At 41.0% G+C, this 19,177-nt stretch overlaps 1 protein-coding gene across 7 annotated transcripts in view; it reads left to right on the forward strand.

The window, feature by feature from the left end:
* The window catches only part of RGS17 (regulator of G protein signaling 17), a 105,746-nt gene that overhangs the window by 52,015 nt on the left and 34,554 nt on the right, over window positions 1-19,177 (forward strand). For all 7 annotated transcript variants that reach the window (XM_078383231.1, XM_020803711.3, XM_020803796.3 and 4 more), the window contains one exon: window positions 13,167-13,310. In XM_078383231.1, the coding sequence (XP_078239357.1) occupies window positions 13,192-13,310 (119 nt within the window). In that variant the 5' untranslated portion in view covers window positions 13,167-13,191. The remainder of the gene's footprint in view (window positions 1-13,166; window positions 13,311-19,177) is intronic.

Genomic DNA, 19,177 nt, shown 5'->3' on the forward strand with positions numbered 1-19,177 from the left:
TCACTGACCCTCTGACCACCTTCACTTCAAAGTCATAGTCCTGTAGGTTTAAAGCCCACCTCATAAGTTTGCTATTGTGGGTTTTCATTGTCTTTAACCATTGCAATGGTGAATGGTCAGTGCACAGAGTAAAATGTCTTCCCCAGATGTAAGGCTTGGCCTTCTGGATCGCGTAGACTATGGCCAAACACTCCTTCTCCACGGTTGCCAAATGTCTCTCACCTTTTTGAAGTTTCCTACTCAGGTAGGACACTGGATGCTGGTCACCATTCTCATCCTCCTGGCACAGAACTGCTCCTACCCCGCTGTTAGACGCATCGGTGTAGACGATGAACTCCCGGTCGAAGTCTGGAGCACGCAGCACTGGATAGTTGATTAGCGCCTGCTTCAACCTCTGGAACGCCTCCTCACAGTCGCTGGTCCACGGGATGCGGTCATCAGCCTTCTTCCTCGTCAGATCGGTCAGTGGAGCCGCAATCTCGCTAAACCTCGGGATGAACTTTCTGTAGTAGCCCACCAACCCAAGAAATGATTTGACCTTTTTCTTGGTGTTGGGTCTAGGCCAATCACGAACAGCTTCTATTTTGGCCTCCAGGGGTTTTATCACTCCTCCCCCTACCATGTGACCCAAGTATTTTATTTCTGGGCTACCCAGCTGACACTTGCTCTCTTTACAGGACCTAGGCCAAAGCACTCCCTCCCCTGGGTCAAAGTGCCTCTCCCTGGCTTCCTGGTCATCCCAAGCTTTCTTTCTGACCTTTTGAGCTTGCAGGGTCTCTGCTGCTAGCTCTAGGTTTCTCTTTAGGTTATTCCTTAAAGAGTCTATGTATGTCACAACCTCTTGTGGGTCATCCTGGGTGATCTGCTCCCAATTTTGTTTGATCAAATCAAGGGGCCCTTTCACCCTTCTCCCAAATAAAAGTTCAAATGGACTGAACCCGGTACTGGCTTGTGGCACTGATCGATACGCAAACAAAAGGGATTGCAGCTTCTGGTCCCAATTGTTTGGATTCTCTGCCAAGTAAGCCCTAATCATGCGCATTAGAGTCCCATTGAACTTCTCAGTTAACCCATTACTTTCAGGATGATAAGCAGTGGTTTCCTTGTGCTTAATTCCACAGATTTGCCATAAGCGTTTCATGAGCTTTGATGTGAACGATGCGCCCAAATCTGTGATTATTTCTGAGGCAAATCCCATCCTGGACATATACCCCACCAAGGCATCTGCCACTGTGTTAGTTTCAATGTTAGTCAAGGGTATGGCTTCAGGGTACCTCGTGGCATGGTCCACAATGGTGAGAATGAACCTGTTCCCCCTCTTTGTGGCCTTGGGCAAAGGTCCCACAATATCCACCCCTATGCATTTGAACGGAGTGTCAATCACAGGCAAAGGGCACAACTTTGCTTTGGTCCTGTCGCGGCTATTCCCCTGCCTTTGACACACATCACATTGTTTACAGAACTCCCTGATCTGCTTCCCTATGTCAGGCCAGTAAAAATTCTGTGTGATTCTCTGCTGTGTTTTGTTCACCCCTAAGTGCGCAGCCAACATGTCAGAGTGCCCCCTTTGTAAGATCATGGGGCGATACTTTTCAGGCACCACTAGCTGACTTCTGATCCCATCTCCCCCTTTTGAGATATTCCTCAGGGTCTCTCTATATAAAATCCCCTTTTTCTCCAGAAATCTCACTGGGGTTTCAGGTGTTAGCTGGGCGTCAGTCACCTGTTCAAAACACTTTTGGAGAGTGGCGTCTGCCTTTTGCTCTTGTCCAAATCTGCTGTCTGTGGTTAAGGTTTCCACCACAGCTTCTGAACTCCCCTCTGCTTCCGTCTCGGGCTCATCATTACCCCCCTGAACTGTCCCCGTGGTGGCTTGTGAGCGTGTAATCACTAGCACCCGTTTCACATGTTCAGCCAGGTCATTTCCCACGAGCACGGCTGCTGGCAGAGTCGATGAAATCGCTAGCCGCCAAACTCCCCTCCAGCCTTGAAAGTTGACAGGTACCTCCGCGACTGGCAGAGAGATTACCTGCCCCTCAATCCCTGCCACCTTCATGCTCTCATTTGGGATTACATACTCCCTAGGAATAATATCTGGATGGCACAGGGTCACCTGGGAACAAGTGTCCCGCAGCCCCCGATACTGATGGCCAAGTATTCCTACATCCACCCCTGCTGTCTCAAACAACTGGGAATCTGTTCTCACCAACAGGCAGCGCCTGACCTCTACAAGAGGACCATTTTCCTCAGCCTGATCAGCAGATGTAGGTGTTCCAGATTGAGTAGCCATGGCAACAGGCTCCCTCAGTGACAATGAGCCTTGCTCTTTCTGGACACAGAACACAGCTTTTGGCTTGGTTCCACTCGACTCCTGAGGCACCATTCCTTTTAGCTGCTTTAATTTCTCACACTCTGAGATTAGATGGCCCTTTCCCTGACAGAAATAACATTTTCTGGTGTATTTTGAGTCTTTCTCATCTTGTTTTGGTTTTCCCTCCAAAATCTGAGGTCTTGGTTTCATGTCTGAGGGCTTCCCTGCACCATGGGCCCCTCCCCCTTGCTGGCTTTTCCCTGGTCCCTGAGAGTACTTGCTGTAGGTTTCTTTGGGTTTTCCTACAGATTTCTCCTCACCTAAGGGCTTTCTTATCTGGTAAATAAAATCTGCGATCTCGGCTGCTTCGGCCACAGATCTAGGTTTCCTTTCCCTCACCTGGAATTTCAGTTCCCCATGCAGGACTGAATAGAACTGTTCCAGCGCTATCAAGTCTTTAAGCTGCTGGTAGGTCTCTGTCCCCTCCTGAGATAGCCATTTCTCGAGCAGCCTCACCAATTGGGCCCCCACTTGGGTAAAAGTCTGCTCTGGCTTCTTTGTGAGGGACCTGAATCTTTGCCTCAGCTGTTCCGCATTTATCCCATGTCTTGCAAACACCAGTTTTTTAAACTCTGCAAAATCTTTCATCAGTTCCTCAGGCATCTCGGCATAGACCTCAGCCAGGCTACCACTGATTAAAGATCGCATGATGGTCATCTTCTCAGTTTCCCTCACTGAGAAGTCCACAAACGCTCTTTCCACTAGGGAAAAGAACACCTCAGGACAATCTCCCTTGTGGTACACAGGGAATTTCTTCAGGTCAGCTTTAGACAGTTGGCCTCCCTCAGAATCCCTATTGTTATTATTGTTCTGGTTCATCAGTTCCAATTTTTTTAATTCAAACGCCATTTTCTCTCTCTGCAATTCCAATTCAAATTGCCTTCTTTCTCTCTCTAATCTTTCCTCTCTTTCCCTTTCCTCCATTTCAAATTGCCTCATCCTCAGTTCATGCTGTTGGGCTATGAGCAATTTTCTGAGTTCTGGGTTCTGCTCTCCTGTGCTGTCACCTTGCACTGAGCCAAATTCATCCTCAGAACCTTGGTCAATCTGGGGGTCTTTCACTTCACCCATTTCTGCCACTTGGCTTCGAGTCAAGGGCATAATCCCCCCTCAGAACAGGCTGCTTTAAAAAGTCAAGCCTCAAAATAAAGCGACCACTTTTTTTTTCTTTTGCCTCAGAACCAGCTTTCCCTATAGATTGCTGCTGTCCTTCAGCACTACTTGCAACTGTAGCGAGTTAGAGTCTACCCCCCTCTGCTGGGCCTCTCAGCAGGCAGGCTAGATCACTGCTACTACACAGTTTTGCCTCAGCGTTTTCCCGCCAAAACAGGCTGCCTCAGAGCACCCTAATCTAGTCCCCAATCTGAGGTTACACGTTCTTCTACTAGTGCACCCCCCCGTGAGGTACACCTAGAAGATTACCTACGTGCTCTCAGATTGTCCCTGACTAGACCCCCCTTGCTCTGGGCACACTTGCCAAGGCTTTGCTGGACCGCTGGACAACTGGACCAGTCGTATCCCACACGCTGGACACCAATCAATGTGACAAACCCAGATCTACTGGGATCTGCCACACGTTAACTAAGCTGCCACCAACCATTCCCTTTAATAAGTCACACAGACCAGGGATGGATTTTCAACAAATAAAAGAATAAGGTTTATTTAAATACAACACACAGGGAAAATAAAATGATCAGGTGAATAAGATAAAGTAACGTGGCTTATTCTCATTCAATCATGCATACAGTTTGGTTCACACAGAACCCTTAACTTGAAGCACAGACCCTGAACCTATCAGTTCTGGCTAACCAACAGACACCTGAACCTATCAGGTTGGTACTCTGACACACAGTAGTACCCTGTCTGACACACAGACTCCCACACCAGCTTCTTCTCTCAGCTGCTGCTTTTTCTCCTCCCAGCGTCTCCTAGCGTCTCCACACACGCATCACATATATATACAGTACAGCCCCTCCTCCTGATGTCCCGCCTTCCACTCCCCATAGGATGGAACTTTCCCTCCAAACCCATGACAGACAGGTAACATCAGTGCTGTATGTAACACATATAAACCTAGATAGGACATTTACTGGCTACAATTCCATTGTATGATGTAAGAAAATTCATTAAAGTCTGCTCCTCACCAGGAACCTTCATCTCGATTCTCAGGGGTGTATGTCTATGAACCAAACCATCAGGAGAGCATGGCCCTGAGAATCATGCTTAAAGTTGCATAAGCTTCCACATTGGGTGCTGTACATTTCAGGAACTTTTAGGGCTATTTAGAATGGGTTTTTTTTAAATGTATTTTTAGATGTTACCATAACATTGCAAAGTGGCCAACAGTGCAGCATTTTTTTTCCTTCTATAACACATCTCCTCATCACTCTGTAGTTGCCGTGGCTGCCCACACTACCTGATCTAGTAAAGGATGTGGAAGGAATTATCTTACAACATCTTGCCTGGTTTTAATTGAAACATGGGAAGATGGGAGGCATCTAGCTGCTACAGATGTTATTGTACAACCCCAAACAAGACATGTACACATACTTGTCAGCCACATCATTCTTAAAATAACTGCCAGAACCCTGAGCTTCACCAACAAGAAATTCTCTGAAACTTCTCTTCCTTTGATATTCTGTTTGGGGGAATCTTCTCTTCCCCCCTCATGTCCCAAGACAGTAACTGGGTCAGTCTCCTGCAACAAAATAAAAACCTTAAGAGCTGCTAATAGTTTTTATTTGGCATGGGAGTTCTTGGACTGCAGCCCCCTTTTTTTAGATGGATGGAGTATAGCTTTAATAGCCGTACATTTATACAGTGGTGGGAGGAAGATGGAATGAAATAGAATGAACCAAAACTTTTTTTCTCACCTTGGGTATGTTAATTTGTTTGACTACGCTTCAATGTACAGTACCTGTCACAAACCACAGACCTATGAATGATACTTAACAAGCACTATTTAGATCCCTGTTGGTTATTGTCTATAACCTTTAACTGCTGCTCATTGATCGATGACATGGTGGACCTCTTGCATTTCCATTAAATTTCATCTTCTCCCATTCCCAATGCTGTATAAATGTCTTCTGCTGAGGCTTGGTTCCATACATCTGAAGAAAAGGGCTCCAGTCCATGAAAAGGCTTATGCCAAATAAAACTTGTTAATCTTAAAGGTGCTACAGGACACTGGTTTTTGTTTTGTTTTGTTTTTTATTAACAACTTGGGATAAGGTAGGGGGTACAGAAGGTAAAGGGGGATATGGGGGAAAAGGAGGGGGAGGAGAAACACAAAATGCACTGACATCCAGTCTATTCATGTTGCAATATCAAATCGACTTTCGGCTTTTTTACAGTTTGATTGCCCTCCAGGTTTTAACTTACGTTTACATCTTAGCTTAAATCTATGTTATTCAAGCACTATCTGGTGACTCAAGCCATTTGTATAGTAAATTCCATCATTCAGTTGCCTTTTGTATTGGACAGTCTTTCAACACTTCTGATAAAATATCCATTTCTGCCACTTCCCGTATCTTTTCAATAAGTTTCTCTTGTTTTGGTATCACCGATTTCTTCCACTTCTTGGCATAAAGAATTCTGGTGGCAATGACTATATATATAACTAAGTAGTTATTTGTCTTATATATATTCTTTGGTACAACACTCAGTAGAAACAGTTCTGGGGTTAGTGGAACGTTACAAAGCAATATTTTTTGTAACAGAGTATGTACTCCTATCCAATATTGTTTCACTACTCTGCAAGTCCACCACATATGGTAAAAGCTTCCCTCATGTGCTTCACACTTCCAACAAACATTTGACACCTCTGTATAAATCTTTGACAATTTTTCTGGAGTCATATGCCACCTATAAAACATCTTGTATATGTTCTCCTTGAAATTAACTGATTTTGTGAGCTTTATATTATTTTTCCATATTTGCAATCATTGATCAATATCAATATTCTGTCCTATATTTTGTGCCCAGCTAATCATACATCCCTTAACCCTCTTGTCTTGCATTTTAATTTCTAACAAATAATCATGCATTTTTTAAATTACTTTATCGTTTGAGTCCAGCAGAAGTTGATCAAATATCCCAAAATACCCACAACAACCATATGATCAAATATCGTTTGTTCTGGGTAAAAGCTCTCTATTTTATTGTTTCTATACCTAGATTCCACTTGTGCTCTGGACCACCAGTCTATATATATGTTTTGTGGCTCTAACTCTTCTTTAGACCTTACAATCCTTTTTAAAATAAATCTTGATATCTTAGAAGTTTCGCTTCTGTCATGAGATTAGGTTGTGTAAAGGCTTCTAATAGATGATACCTCAGTGGTGAGGACACTGTTCTTTTTGAAGGCAATTTCCATCGAACTGATTGAGAAAAACTAAAATTGCCATGGAAAAAATTTCATTGCAGGGCTAGGATAAGATTTTCGCTTAAACATAGCTTTCCTGATTGGCCTGCTTGTTTTCAGCTGTAATGTTTACACTGCTAAACTATCAATAACCCATAATGGCCGATATCCTATTGTGTGACATAAACAAATTTGTATATTTCAGTCTGTTCCTTGCCAGTCAATAAAGAGCCCCCGCTATGATTCTCAGGGGCATACTCACACACACATCAAGCCAGCATGTGAATGTGCCCCTGGCAATCCGTTCAAGGGCTCTTTATTTACTGGCATGGAATGGATGGAAACTTAACAAATGTGTTTATGTTATGCAACAACATAACAGTTAGTTACCAATAAACACCATGTTCTTTTCTTTGCTTAGAGAAGCAATAATTCTTCTGAACCACCCAAAACATTAATGCAAACCAAGCTAGAGGAAAGCATTTAAAAAAAAATCATTGGCCCAAAGAATCCCAAACAACAAGTTTTCCCATGAGACTTGATTCACCGAACATCTTTTACAGGCAAGTAAAACCTTTTGGAAATTGAAGAACAAATAATGGTACAGCACTAGGTTCTCCTGGACTTGGACACAGACCTCCCATTCTTCATACCCACCACAGGGCGGAAAGAAGGAGTGGGTACTCTCCAGAGGTCTGAGTTGCATAGACTCATCCCCAGACTTTGAAGGGTTACACTTACTCTCCCCACCTAAAATTAAAAAAAATGGTTTGATTTGCTTTGGGTCCACCAGGGGTTGTCCGTTCATGGCACGGAGGGAAGGAAGGGCATTATAAGCACCTGTAATAAATTTTAAAACTTTTAAAAGTATGACTTCTGGAAGTCCTGGGGAAAACACAGAATCATGCAGAATTAGAACAAATACCAAGCCTTTTGGAATTTCTCAGCAGACATTTTTCTCAAAAAAAGGATTCTAAGGTATCCTCCCCAACCCCCATCTCATAAAAATAGAGGGTAAAATTATTTGCAGAATTGTTCCCATGATGTCTTCACTATTCTGGCATGAAGAGTGGCAACCTCTTTGCTACCATCGCTTCAATGCCTAGAATGGCACCAGGTGAAGAGGTTTTGTGGACGAAGCAAAATGGTGGCCAGACTGCCATCAGTTATTGTGGCTTCCACTCCTACTAGCAGTGCAAACAAAACAAAACAGAACCATCAGGTTAGAAATGATAAAACTAGATATGAATTGCCACAATGATCACACCATTTACAAACTATGTCTACTAATCAAACACTGTTTCTTTAACTTAGAGCCATGTATGAATGTTTTGCTATGCAGTCTCTGTATTTTCACTCTTGCATTCAAAAAGTAGACTTATTCCACAAAAGCTCACATTAAAATATAGCAATTAGTCTTTAAGATGCCACAACATCTTTGCTTTCTCTATTTTTTCCCCTTCTTCTCTTGTTTCTTGTTGATAGGTGTTCTACAATCATGAGCCCCACCTTAGGAAAGTTGCTGAATAATGTCTCCTTTTCCTGAAGAAATTGAATGGAATTGCCACTCCCATTTGTCTTTCCCTCTTTAAGGTGGAGAATTTCAGAAGACCATTTGTACTTCACAATGTTCGTATACCCACAAAATTCACAGCAAGTTTTGTTGAACTTGCTAGAACTTATTTCTGAGGAGATGTGTATGATTGCACCGTTAAGCTCATTTGAGCTTTTTGGAGGATGAGAGTGGCATGAGTGCAATATACAAGTGTAACCAGAGTGAATGTGTTTGCACAGCATGAACAGAACACCTGTTAGGTGCTGGCTAAAGTCTCAGGAATTACTGAATTTCCCTGGGTTTCTAGGTAGGGAGATAAATATTAGGGCAAGCAGTGCTGGAGGAAGGGAATGTCTGATTTTACCGTGCTTGGTGGCTTTAATACCTAGATATCCATTTCCTCTCTACTGGCATTGTTTATATACTCTATGTTTATATAGGTGTTTATATACTGTATGTATTGCACACACAATACTTATTTAAGAGGTAGTGGAAGAAATTAATTTTTACCTCAGTCTCATACACATACACACAAACACAATAATTCATGTCTTGCAATATCACAAGAATCTACCTCATGAAAACACAAGGATCTATGCTATTGTCTCATGTTTTAGCCCTGATATCTGAGGGAATTGGAAGATGGCAGTCCTGCTTGAGGGTAAGTAGAGTTTCTGTGTGCTGATTCAGTCAGTAGGCAAAATGCAGGTGATAGGATGCAGCATTCTGTAAATAGGCAACTATTGCCATCCATGGCAGTTATTTTCTACTTATGGTTAGTGAGTTAACACATAATCTGCTATATTTTCCTGATCATAGAGCCATGCATGTTCATGCTGAAAGACTGAAAGTAGGCATGCATGATGTTTAGATGAGAATTGTGGTGCTAGTCATGGATTTGTCAAAGTTCTATCCCAAGACGTTGTCACATGAGCACAGGAATTCTTTCTTGCTAATTACTTCTGCCAGTGTGTAGAGAGTGGTAATTAATTCTTCCTAAATTGGGTAGCAAGCTTTTGTAAAGCTCAGAGTCTTCCACAAGTTACGGTCAATCAAGCCCCATGGGGTAGCTTGTTTAATTACAAAAGACCATAGACTTTTAACATTAAAAATGTTATTGTCTAACTTCTTAGCCGCCTAGAGTGGTCCTCACCGACCAGATAGGCGGGGTATAAATTAAATAATAATAATAATAATAATAATAATAATAATAATAATAATAATAATAATAATAATAATAATAATAATAATAATAATAATAATAATAATAATAATAATAATTCTTTTGCTTTAATGCTGTCCACGAGTAGTTCAGCAGAATTATTGCTTCTCTAAGCAAAAACAAGAACATAATGTTCATCAGTAACTAATTTGGGATGTTATTGGAATACAGTAAATAATAAAAAGACTTGTGTTCCTTGGCTGAAGTACTTAATTGTTAAATGCATCTTAAGCAGCTGGTCTGAGCCATGAGCTCTGCATATATAAGGGGGCAACTACATTGTAATTTACATCAGATTGGGCACAAATGAATTTGAATTAAAACCCAGTGATTATATGATGTAAAGCTCAATGCAGGAAAACCTGTTATGGAATTTCTTTTTTTCTTTTTTAACAAGGAATTGCCTTTTTGTTGTTTTTCAGCTGATAAAGATTGTTATGATTTACTTTGCTTTTGTCTGCTTTCTGCCAGTTTAACTGCCTTATCTCATACAAAGAGGTGCTCATAGGGTATCTGCTCTCCTCAACCAGGCACCTCTAGTCTCTATACAGTGTCTTTAAAAATAGATCAGCTCAGTGCTGGAACAGAGTTTCTCAGTCTAGGGCACTTAGGAGAACTTAGGAAACAAAAAGAGAGGTGAAAATTCCCTATTAGCACCTCATTAGCTCCTTAAAGCAGTTTCTCTGCCTCCACCCTGAATACTCTTGCAAATTATCATCTGGATGGCTACAGCAATTTAATGGAGAAACCCAACTGGATAAACTACAAATACGGTACATAGCAGAATTTGGCACACTTTTTGCATCAAGTTGAATAAGCTTCTAGATAAGACGACGTACCTTTTATGAGCATAACTAGCTACTCTGTCTCTGAAATATCAGCCCACTCATCTCTGAACACAGTACAATGTCAAGGCATAATAGTAACTGGCAGTCGTAGAGTGGTTGAACTCTAGTAAAGTTACACCACGAAAGCAGCTGCAGCCATTTTTCAGAAGTTAAAAGTATCCGATTCTTCCTCCACTAAAGGTTTTGAGGCTCCCTTAGGATCCTTATGGTCCTGGGGAAGCTGTTTGGGGCCCAGTGCGTCTTTAATGTCCAAAAATTGCTACTGGTGATAAAATCATCCTTGTGGTGGTGATTTTTTGAAATCAAAGTCTTCCCTACTGTGGTGATGCCATGATGGGTCATGTTTGTATATTCAGTAAATCTAATTTATTATGTCACCAGTGGTTGTTGTGGGTTTTTTGGGCTCTTTGGCCGTGTTCTGAAGGTTGTTCTTCCTAACGTTTCGCCAGTCTCTGTGGCCGGCATCTTCAGAGGACTGGAGTAGCATTTTGTTTGGGAGATGAGTATTTATAGCTGTGGGATCAGCTTTTGTCCTGAGGTATGATAGTGTGTAGGGACATCTCCCTGGTTAATCAAACTGCCCAATCCTGCATCCCCTAATGGTGTCCCCAGGACTATGGAGATCCCAAGGGAGCCTTGGAACCTTTCGTGGGGTGGGGGTTGGAACTGGAGAAACGAATATAAACTGCAGCAGCAGTGGCCCAATTCCGCCCAGCAGGACCAATTCCAAGGCTCCATCATTGTCACACCAATTGTGGAAGGAGTCCAGTCAGCTCTTCCCTACCTCCCCCACACAGCCGACCACCCATTGCCTCCACACCACGATTGGGTGGGATTGCTGTGGTTTGTAGTCATTTCTTCAGGAGAAAGAATATGAAGTGCTCATGTTGGAACCTTTTAATTCTCAAAAAATAGCTGTGGCTTATGATGTTATCAACGCTACATGGCATAACTTTATGCCACTGGATTTAAGCCATTGGGTACATACACTAGCATATTCTGCTGAAACAAAGAACACAATTTTAGCAGCTTTGATTTCATTTTCCCCTAAAGAAACGGAAGCATTGTAGGATAGTTCTTTATTAAAGATAGGGTGCTCTTCTCCAGGAGTATAGCGCCTCCCATTCTTTGGTTGCAACTTTTTATAATTAAACCATTTTAAAAAGCTGACTCTGCCCTGTTTAATTCACCACAGCCTGCATAACATTATTTTCTGCCTAGGAGAACAAAAAATGATGACATTATGAAGAATCTGCTAGCCCAGGGTAGAAGTCTTGTAGATTCTGTTTGATGTGTCATAAATTGCTCAGGCTTCCATAACTGAATTGTGAAAGTAACATTTCCCCAAGGCTACTTTCATGAGTAAGTTGTGGGGGTTAGCAAGAATAAAGCCTGGGCACTAGGTCTAATTTGCTGTACACAAAGAATAACTTTTTTGTCAATGGCATTTTTTTCTCAGTGCAAAGAATAGAAAAACTATAATAGTCAAGTTGTTAATGTCTCCAAAACTAACGAGTGCTATAGAAATTGTAAGATGCATCCCACTTATCATGGTTGTCAACAAGAACTAACCAAAGTAACGCAAAATATAAAAAGAGGATCAGTGAAAATCAGCCTTCAGGTTTTTCAAACTCTGTGGCACAGTGGCATAAAGCTACAATATATTTGTGGGTTTAATTTGTGTGCATGTCGGCATGTGCTCTGAGCCTTAGCACTGCATTCAGTGACATTTAAAAGCCTACAAACAGTGGGAGGAAAACCTTCAGAACTTTGAATTTGGCAGGACTAATGTGGAATACAAGAGGCATCATAAACTCCAACCCAAGTTTATGGGGAGGGAAGGGCATGGCATGAAAAGTAAGACCTAAGAAAAAGAGGATAAAGCAATGAGCAAACACAGGACTTATAATGAACTGGCTTTTTGTGGGAAAGTGAGCACTGGTGGTTTCAGATAACACACCTAGCTGGATTCAAGTCTGTGTACTGTACATTAAAATAAATTAATACATGTTGAAGTTTTGAGGGAGGGAAGAACTCCCCACATGTCTCTTCCCCACAGACATCCATATGTACCATCTAGATATTTCTGGAAGTGAAGGAAATCTGTCTTTTTCAGTGGGAGGAACTTGGGCTCCAAGAACATATAGCCGAGGTGTGTGTCTACAATACTCAGGTGCATGATCCTAAAGCCTGTTTCTTGCTAAAAAGTCTAGAGAGGAAGAGAGTGGCAGGGTGGATGACTCAGAGCAGTCTCGCTACCATTACCCTCTGGAGACTCAGGCTTAGCAACTGGACACTTTCCTATGCTGCTTCAAGTGTTAACCATTGGAGTAATGGAAGTGTGGTGTGCATGCACAATCTAGTTCTGGAGCCTGGGAAAAATCAAGTCCCCACCTTTATTCCCTGATGCTTGGCATGATCCCTATTGTTCTTTTAGTTTTAGAATATAAGTTCTCTGGAGAAATTTGGTTTTAGGATCCAGGTTTTCTGGAACATAAAACAGCAGATAATATATTATGTCACAAAACTCAGAAACATTGCTTTTTTTGATTGCAAATTCCATAATCCCACAGCCAAAATGGGTGATTCTGGTATAGAGAGACAACTCTTCCAGTCTCTGGAATGTCACTGCGATGCTTAATAAACCCTGATATTAGTGGCGGATTCATTCATTCAGATTAGTGGCGGATTTCACATGTTGGGGTTCAAAAATTGCTTGAACTACAGCAATTAATTCAGAACAAACACAGATACATTTCTATTTCCTTTGCTTTTTTTAAAAAAAAATTTGTATCTGCATTTTCTAGCTTCTGGGGCACCGAAGGAGCTGAAATGAGAAAAAGGCAACAGTCACAAAATGAAGGAACATCTGCTGTTTCTCAAGCACCTGGAAACCAAAGGCCCAACAACACATGTTGCTTCTGTTGGTGTTGTTGTTGCAGCTGCTCATGGTATGTCTCTCAATCTGTTTGGTACCCTATCAAGCACAGGTAACTAACAGCCAAAAGCCATCAGACATGAAGCAGTTTGGCATCTTTCATATGTAATAAATTCTCATGTTGATTTCCCATTTGTTTTATAAAGGCCAAAAACTGTTCTGCAAGGTTATGTTTTGCCCTTTTGAAACCACTCAAAAAACCCTGTTATTTTGCACTTGGGAATATGTGATTTGGCATCCTCCTTTAAATAAAGCATTCATAACCAGGAGAGCAGGCTAGATATTTGGATTTCTTTTTTACATAAAATTTTGCCTTCTCGAAAGTTCATAAAATTCCACCCCACAAAAAAAACCTGTTTTATAACACAGTTTAAAAGATGTTGGACAGGCTTTTCCATCTATGACTTTCCTAATATTACATGTATTTTTAAAAACGGCAGTATGAAAACTCAAAGGAGAAAAGGAAAGAAAAAAGGAAATTAGCCCAGAAAATATCTGCTAAAATATGAGTTCCTTGATTCTATGTCTGGAGCAGGGAGAGAATCTGATGAAAGTGAAAGTCAGTGTGTGTTGAATGAAGAATAAATAGGAGCAAAACTATCCTGTTTACTGCTTTCTGATAATTTGATGTATAACCTGCGGATTGTATTTATAGTCTGGGCACATTCAGATTCCACTGAGATCCTTCAACTGGCAGAGACTCATCATCATAACAGGGAGCAGGCCAGGAAATTGTTGCAACCCAGTTCTTCCTAAAAGAATCGTCAGCTCAGGAAATCTGAGACTGAAATCAGTGTTTATTTTCTGTTTTTAAAATAACTCAGATAATCATGTGATCCTTCTATCCTAGGCTGTCCAGAGTATCTATCCCAAAAACATGTAAACTTTTAACATAGCAATATTCATACGCACATGGAAAACTCAATGACATCAGTGGAGTCGTGTAGATGTATACAGCCATTTACCAAAGCTTGGAAAAGTTATGTTTTGGACTGGCTGGTAGATTCTGGGCATTGTAATCCTGAAATGTAACTTTTCCAGTCTCTGCCATGTGCTTGTTTGGGTCCCTTGTTGGGAGAAATGCAGCATATAAATAAAACTAATAGTACTACTGTGTTTCCCCAAAAATAAGACAGGGTATTATATTAATTTTTGCTCAAAAAAAAGGCATTAGGGCTTATTTTCAGGAGACGTTTTATTTTTTCATGTACAGCAATCTACATTTGTTCAAATACAGTCCTGTCATCTTCTTCTGGTTGCTGCACAATGGTGGAGGACAGGGTTTCCATTAACCGGGGCTTATTTTTGGGGTAGGGCTTATATTATGAGCATCCTGAAAAATCAGACTAGGGCTTATTTTCAGGTTAGGTCTTATTTTCAGGGAAACAAGGTGATACTCTGTAGGGCATACATATGCTTGTTTTGCTGTAAAAGCTAGGTCCCCAAATTCATTTGTACTCCAGTTGTGTGGGGGGGTTGGGCAATAAGAGAGCCACATATCATATTTACAGAAGACAGTTTTCTATCTGACAATGCCCTTTGGTTGAAAGGCAAACTGGTCTAAGCCCAATTTAGAGATGAAGAACCATAAGAAGGGAGAGCAGGGGAAAGACTTTGAGATCATCTATTGACAGTTAGCAGCTGGGCAACTAAGCTGCAGCTTAGTCCTTATGCACACTTTTCAGACCTTCTCATTATGCTGCACTGTTTCCATTTAAACTAAATTGTCATTACTCTAAATTTACTCCATATTAATGATCAGCGCTTACGCATAATGATGTCCTCAGCCCCATGCACCTCTGGCAAATAGCTCCCAGAACAATGACATTCCCCCCACTACTGCTGTACTGCAAGAAACAGGAACAGGTTTATTATCAGCACTGGAGGTCACTAAGTCAGGGAGTACTGTATCCTATTGGTATCCCTCAATTTACTCTTTCTACTTTGTCCCAGGTAAGTGAAATGCTTAGTCCTACGGAGGAAAAAAAATAAAATTTTTGCATGAGAGGCAGAGTGGGGGACATGTGGTCCACCGAACAGTGCTGAACGGCAGCTTCCATTAGTAATAGTTTGCATATTCAATGATGATGGATTATGAATTGCAATCTAGCAGCTTCTGGAAGACCACACACTTCACATCTAGGGGATATCTTGAAGTGAGGTGAAACCTCCACTGATGGTGGCTAGACTGGCCCTCACTGACAACCATGCCAAAGAGATATGAAATGCCCACACTCCTTACTTGGGTCTAAATCAAATCATTCATCCTGACTTGATACAAATCTACTGGACCAATAGGGTGTACATTGGGCTCCCTTTATGAGCCTGTCCAGGTGTTAAGAATAATGAGCAAAGGCCTTCCTCTTGGTCCCACCACCATCACAGATGTGCTTGGTGAGGACACAGGAGAGGGTCTTCTCTGTCACTTCTCCCAGACTCCGCAATTCACTCCCACAAGAGGACAGGCTGGCCCCATCTTTGCAGTCCTTCCACCAGCAGGTGAAGACCTTTCTCTTCAGGCAGAGTTTTCTTTAGTGACTGACTGTAGGAGAAAATTAACAGGATGGTTTATATTTTATTGATTCTAAATCTGCTTTTTTAAATGCTTTTACCTACCATTTTTAATATAATGATGTTAATTCTTTAATATTTGAATAATGTATTGTTTTTAGCTTTAAGTATTGTGTTTTTAATTATGTAGGCAACCTTAGGTTATTTTTAGGAGAAAGGCAGGATAAAAATATTTTGAATAAATAAAGTAAATAAAATTATAGGCCGCTTTCAGCTCAATTTTTCTATGATTATATATGCCGTCAGCTTTAAAACTTTTATTCAAGAGACTGCACATTTAGAAAACTCAGGTTAAAGGGAAATATGGGAGCAGCCAACCTTTCCATTGCGCTAATTATCTTCCTTTTAGTTTCTGAGAACATCTGCAAAATGAAATTGCTATAGGCTTTCAGTTATCCACATAATATGATCCCAAGAGAACACTACAACATGGTTTCCTAGCATGAAAGCCTAATTTTTGTACTTGGTTCAGCAGTTGTACAACAATAACAACAGCAACAATGATAACACACACAAAAATCTGAAACGTAGGCATGCTGATCCATGACCGGTAAGAAGCAAAACTCTGGTAGAGAATTTATGCGCTTCTCTTGGGGTGACCACCCAGAGGAGCCTCAATGATAACAGACACAAAAATCTGAAACATAGCCATGCTGGTCCATGACCGGTAAGAAGCAAAACCCACAGAAGCCTCTCTTTTTTTTTTTGTTAGACATAACTGAAATATGACAAAGTTGTGCAAGTTTTTGAGTTTTCCAAAACCCATCCTCAGGCTAGGTAGTGGAAAAAGCAGAGGAAGAAACCCCCTTTCCCCACTTTCCTTTCATACTACCCAGCCTGATAAAGAACTCCGAAGAACTCAAAGACTTGCATGCTCTTGTGACATTTTGGCTGATCCTAGTGTTTCTACTACGTGATTACTATGCTCTGATTCTAGCTCCTCAGTAGTTTACTTTGGTTTATCTACTTCTAGCTTGGAACTCATCTACAACTAACCTATTTCATTTAATTCTCTTGCTGTCCCATTGTTGACTACCAGTAGGGTAATTGTGCAACAGGTACACTAAAAAGTATAGCATTTCTACAGTGAAGAGGAAATGAGAATATCTAATTCTCACAGGGCCAAAAGCAATGTCTCCATCTTTAGGATTTTGCCTCTGTACGGCAAATCATGTTGTGTGAAGCACCGCCTCTATATAGTTCAGCCATATATATATAAGGGATGACAGAAAGGAAAAGGGAATTGGAATTGATGAGGAAGAGGGGAGACAATAACATATTTCCATCCATTCTGTACCTATTGCCATATCAAGATTTTAAGTTATTCTATTTACTCTTTTCTGCCTTCTAGACTGAGTTCTCATTTCAATATATGCTATTCATAAGTTGCCTGTTGATTCAGTCCACTTGTTAAATAGATCCCATCTTTCTGTTGCCTTTTGCAAAGGATAGTCCTTCATGACTTCTGTTAAAATGTCCATTTCGGCTATTTCCCGTATCTTTTCAATAAGATCTTCTTGTTTCGGTATAGTTCAGCCAGTTCTCAACACACCAATAAGAAACCCTCTGCAAGTCTCCACACAGCCATGGAAACTCACTCTCTCTCTCCTCTCTCTCTCTCTCTCTCTCTGTGTGTGTATGTGCGCGCGCAAACACACACACACGCAACTGGTAAAACCACTCTTTAAATATTTCCCTTATCTTGAAAAATAGGGTCACTATACATCAATTCTGACTTGACAGCAAATAACACATTAAGTTAATAGAATTATATTTATATAATTATATATATGTATTCCTGCTCTGAAAAAGCAAACTTAATTTATTTACATTATAATCCTTCTCTGGGAAACTTTTAAGCACACAGTTCTTCTCAGAAGTTCTTTTAAAACTCCAGTATGTTTCCCTTGGCAGGGCTCCAAAGCAACACAGTGCCCATATAATAAGCTTGTAAATATTCAACATCTACAGAATATCATTCATTCCTTCTCAACTCCTCTGGGTATTTGTAAGGTGCAGTGCTGTTTGTTAGCACTGATAATGTACACTATTAGTTATACAGATTCTAGTGAGGGTTAAGGCAGGCCTGAGTTGTTAAGTTACAGCAGCCTGTTGTAAACATAAGAACATTAGCAAAGTTAGATTCAAGGTTGTGGTGGAAATGCCATTGCAAGCAATTCTTAGAATTAGATTGGAGAAAAGTATGGAAAAATAATGTAAGCCAAAACAGATTGGATGGCCTAATAACTTTCTCTTCCATCTTTCAACATTTGAGATTGAAGATCTTTTTTTAAGCGAGAGAATAAATGTTTTAAAGACACAGTAGATTGGGACTGATGCAACACAGAGATTTCTTCAGACTACAGGTATAAGTCAAAATACGGATTGTCTGGTCCTAAAATCTGCTAAATGGCACACCCCAATTCTCCCTTTCTCTCTCTCTCTCTCTCTTCCTTCCTTACATTTATATCACATTTTTCCTCTAGTGTAACCAAAGCAGTTTATATATACTTCTTTTCTGGATTACCCTCCCAACAACCCACCATAACATTATTCACATTCTTCATCCCAGCAAACAAACATTTTGTTATTGTTATGTGCCATCAAGATTCTTCCAACTTCAACAGCCCTTCTTAGGACCTACAGTCTCAAGGCTGTGGCTTCCTTTATTGAGCCATTGCATCTCATGTGCACTCTTCTACTTTTCCTACTGCCTTCAGTTTTTCCTAGTATTATTCTCTTTTCCAGTGTGTCTTGTCTTTTCACAACGTACTCAAAGTATGACAGCTTCAGTTTAGTTAGACAGTAAATACCCTTTCTCTCTCTTCTAACCTTTCTCCAGTGGCGTACACCACTGCAAGGGAAACAAGAGAATTTGGCAACAGGGTCTCAAAAAGCACAAGAACAGTTCTCTGCAGAGGTGCCTCCTTTTCACAAATACTGGGGTGGGGGTGGGGTGGTCCTTGAAAACCAAGTTAAGTGGGATGCTGGTCTTCAAAGATGCCTCTTTTGAACTCTCCTCACTAAAATGGCCTGCCGCTGTAGCGCATGGCCCCATGCTGCTGGTAGGCCTGTTGCTCACCCTTTTTGTTTCCCTTGCAGTGACATTTGTTTCTAGGATGAGGTTGTGAGATAAAAAAAAGGCATTTAATGTACAATTCCTGGGGGCAACATTAATACTGAGTCTGAAATGGGGCTAGCAGTTCATTCATCACCTTCAGCAGTCCATTGCCAGGGGCAAGTGCCTCTGTAAGGCTAAATGAGAAACCTGACTTAAAAGAAAGCATAAGTCCATCATAAATAGTACTA

Source organism: Pogona vitticeps, chromosome 1 (assembly GCF_051106095.1).
Source record: "Pogona vitticeps strain Pit_001003342236 chromosome 1, PviZW2.1, whole genome shotgun sequence".
In the NCBI taxonomy this organism is placed as follows: domain Eukaryota; kingdom Metazoa; phylum Chordata; class Lepidosauria; order Squamata; family Agamidae; genus Pogona; species Pogona vitticeps.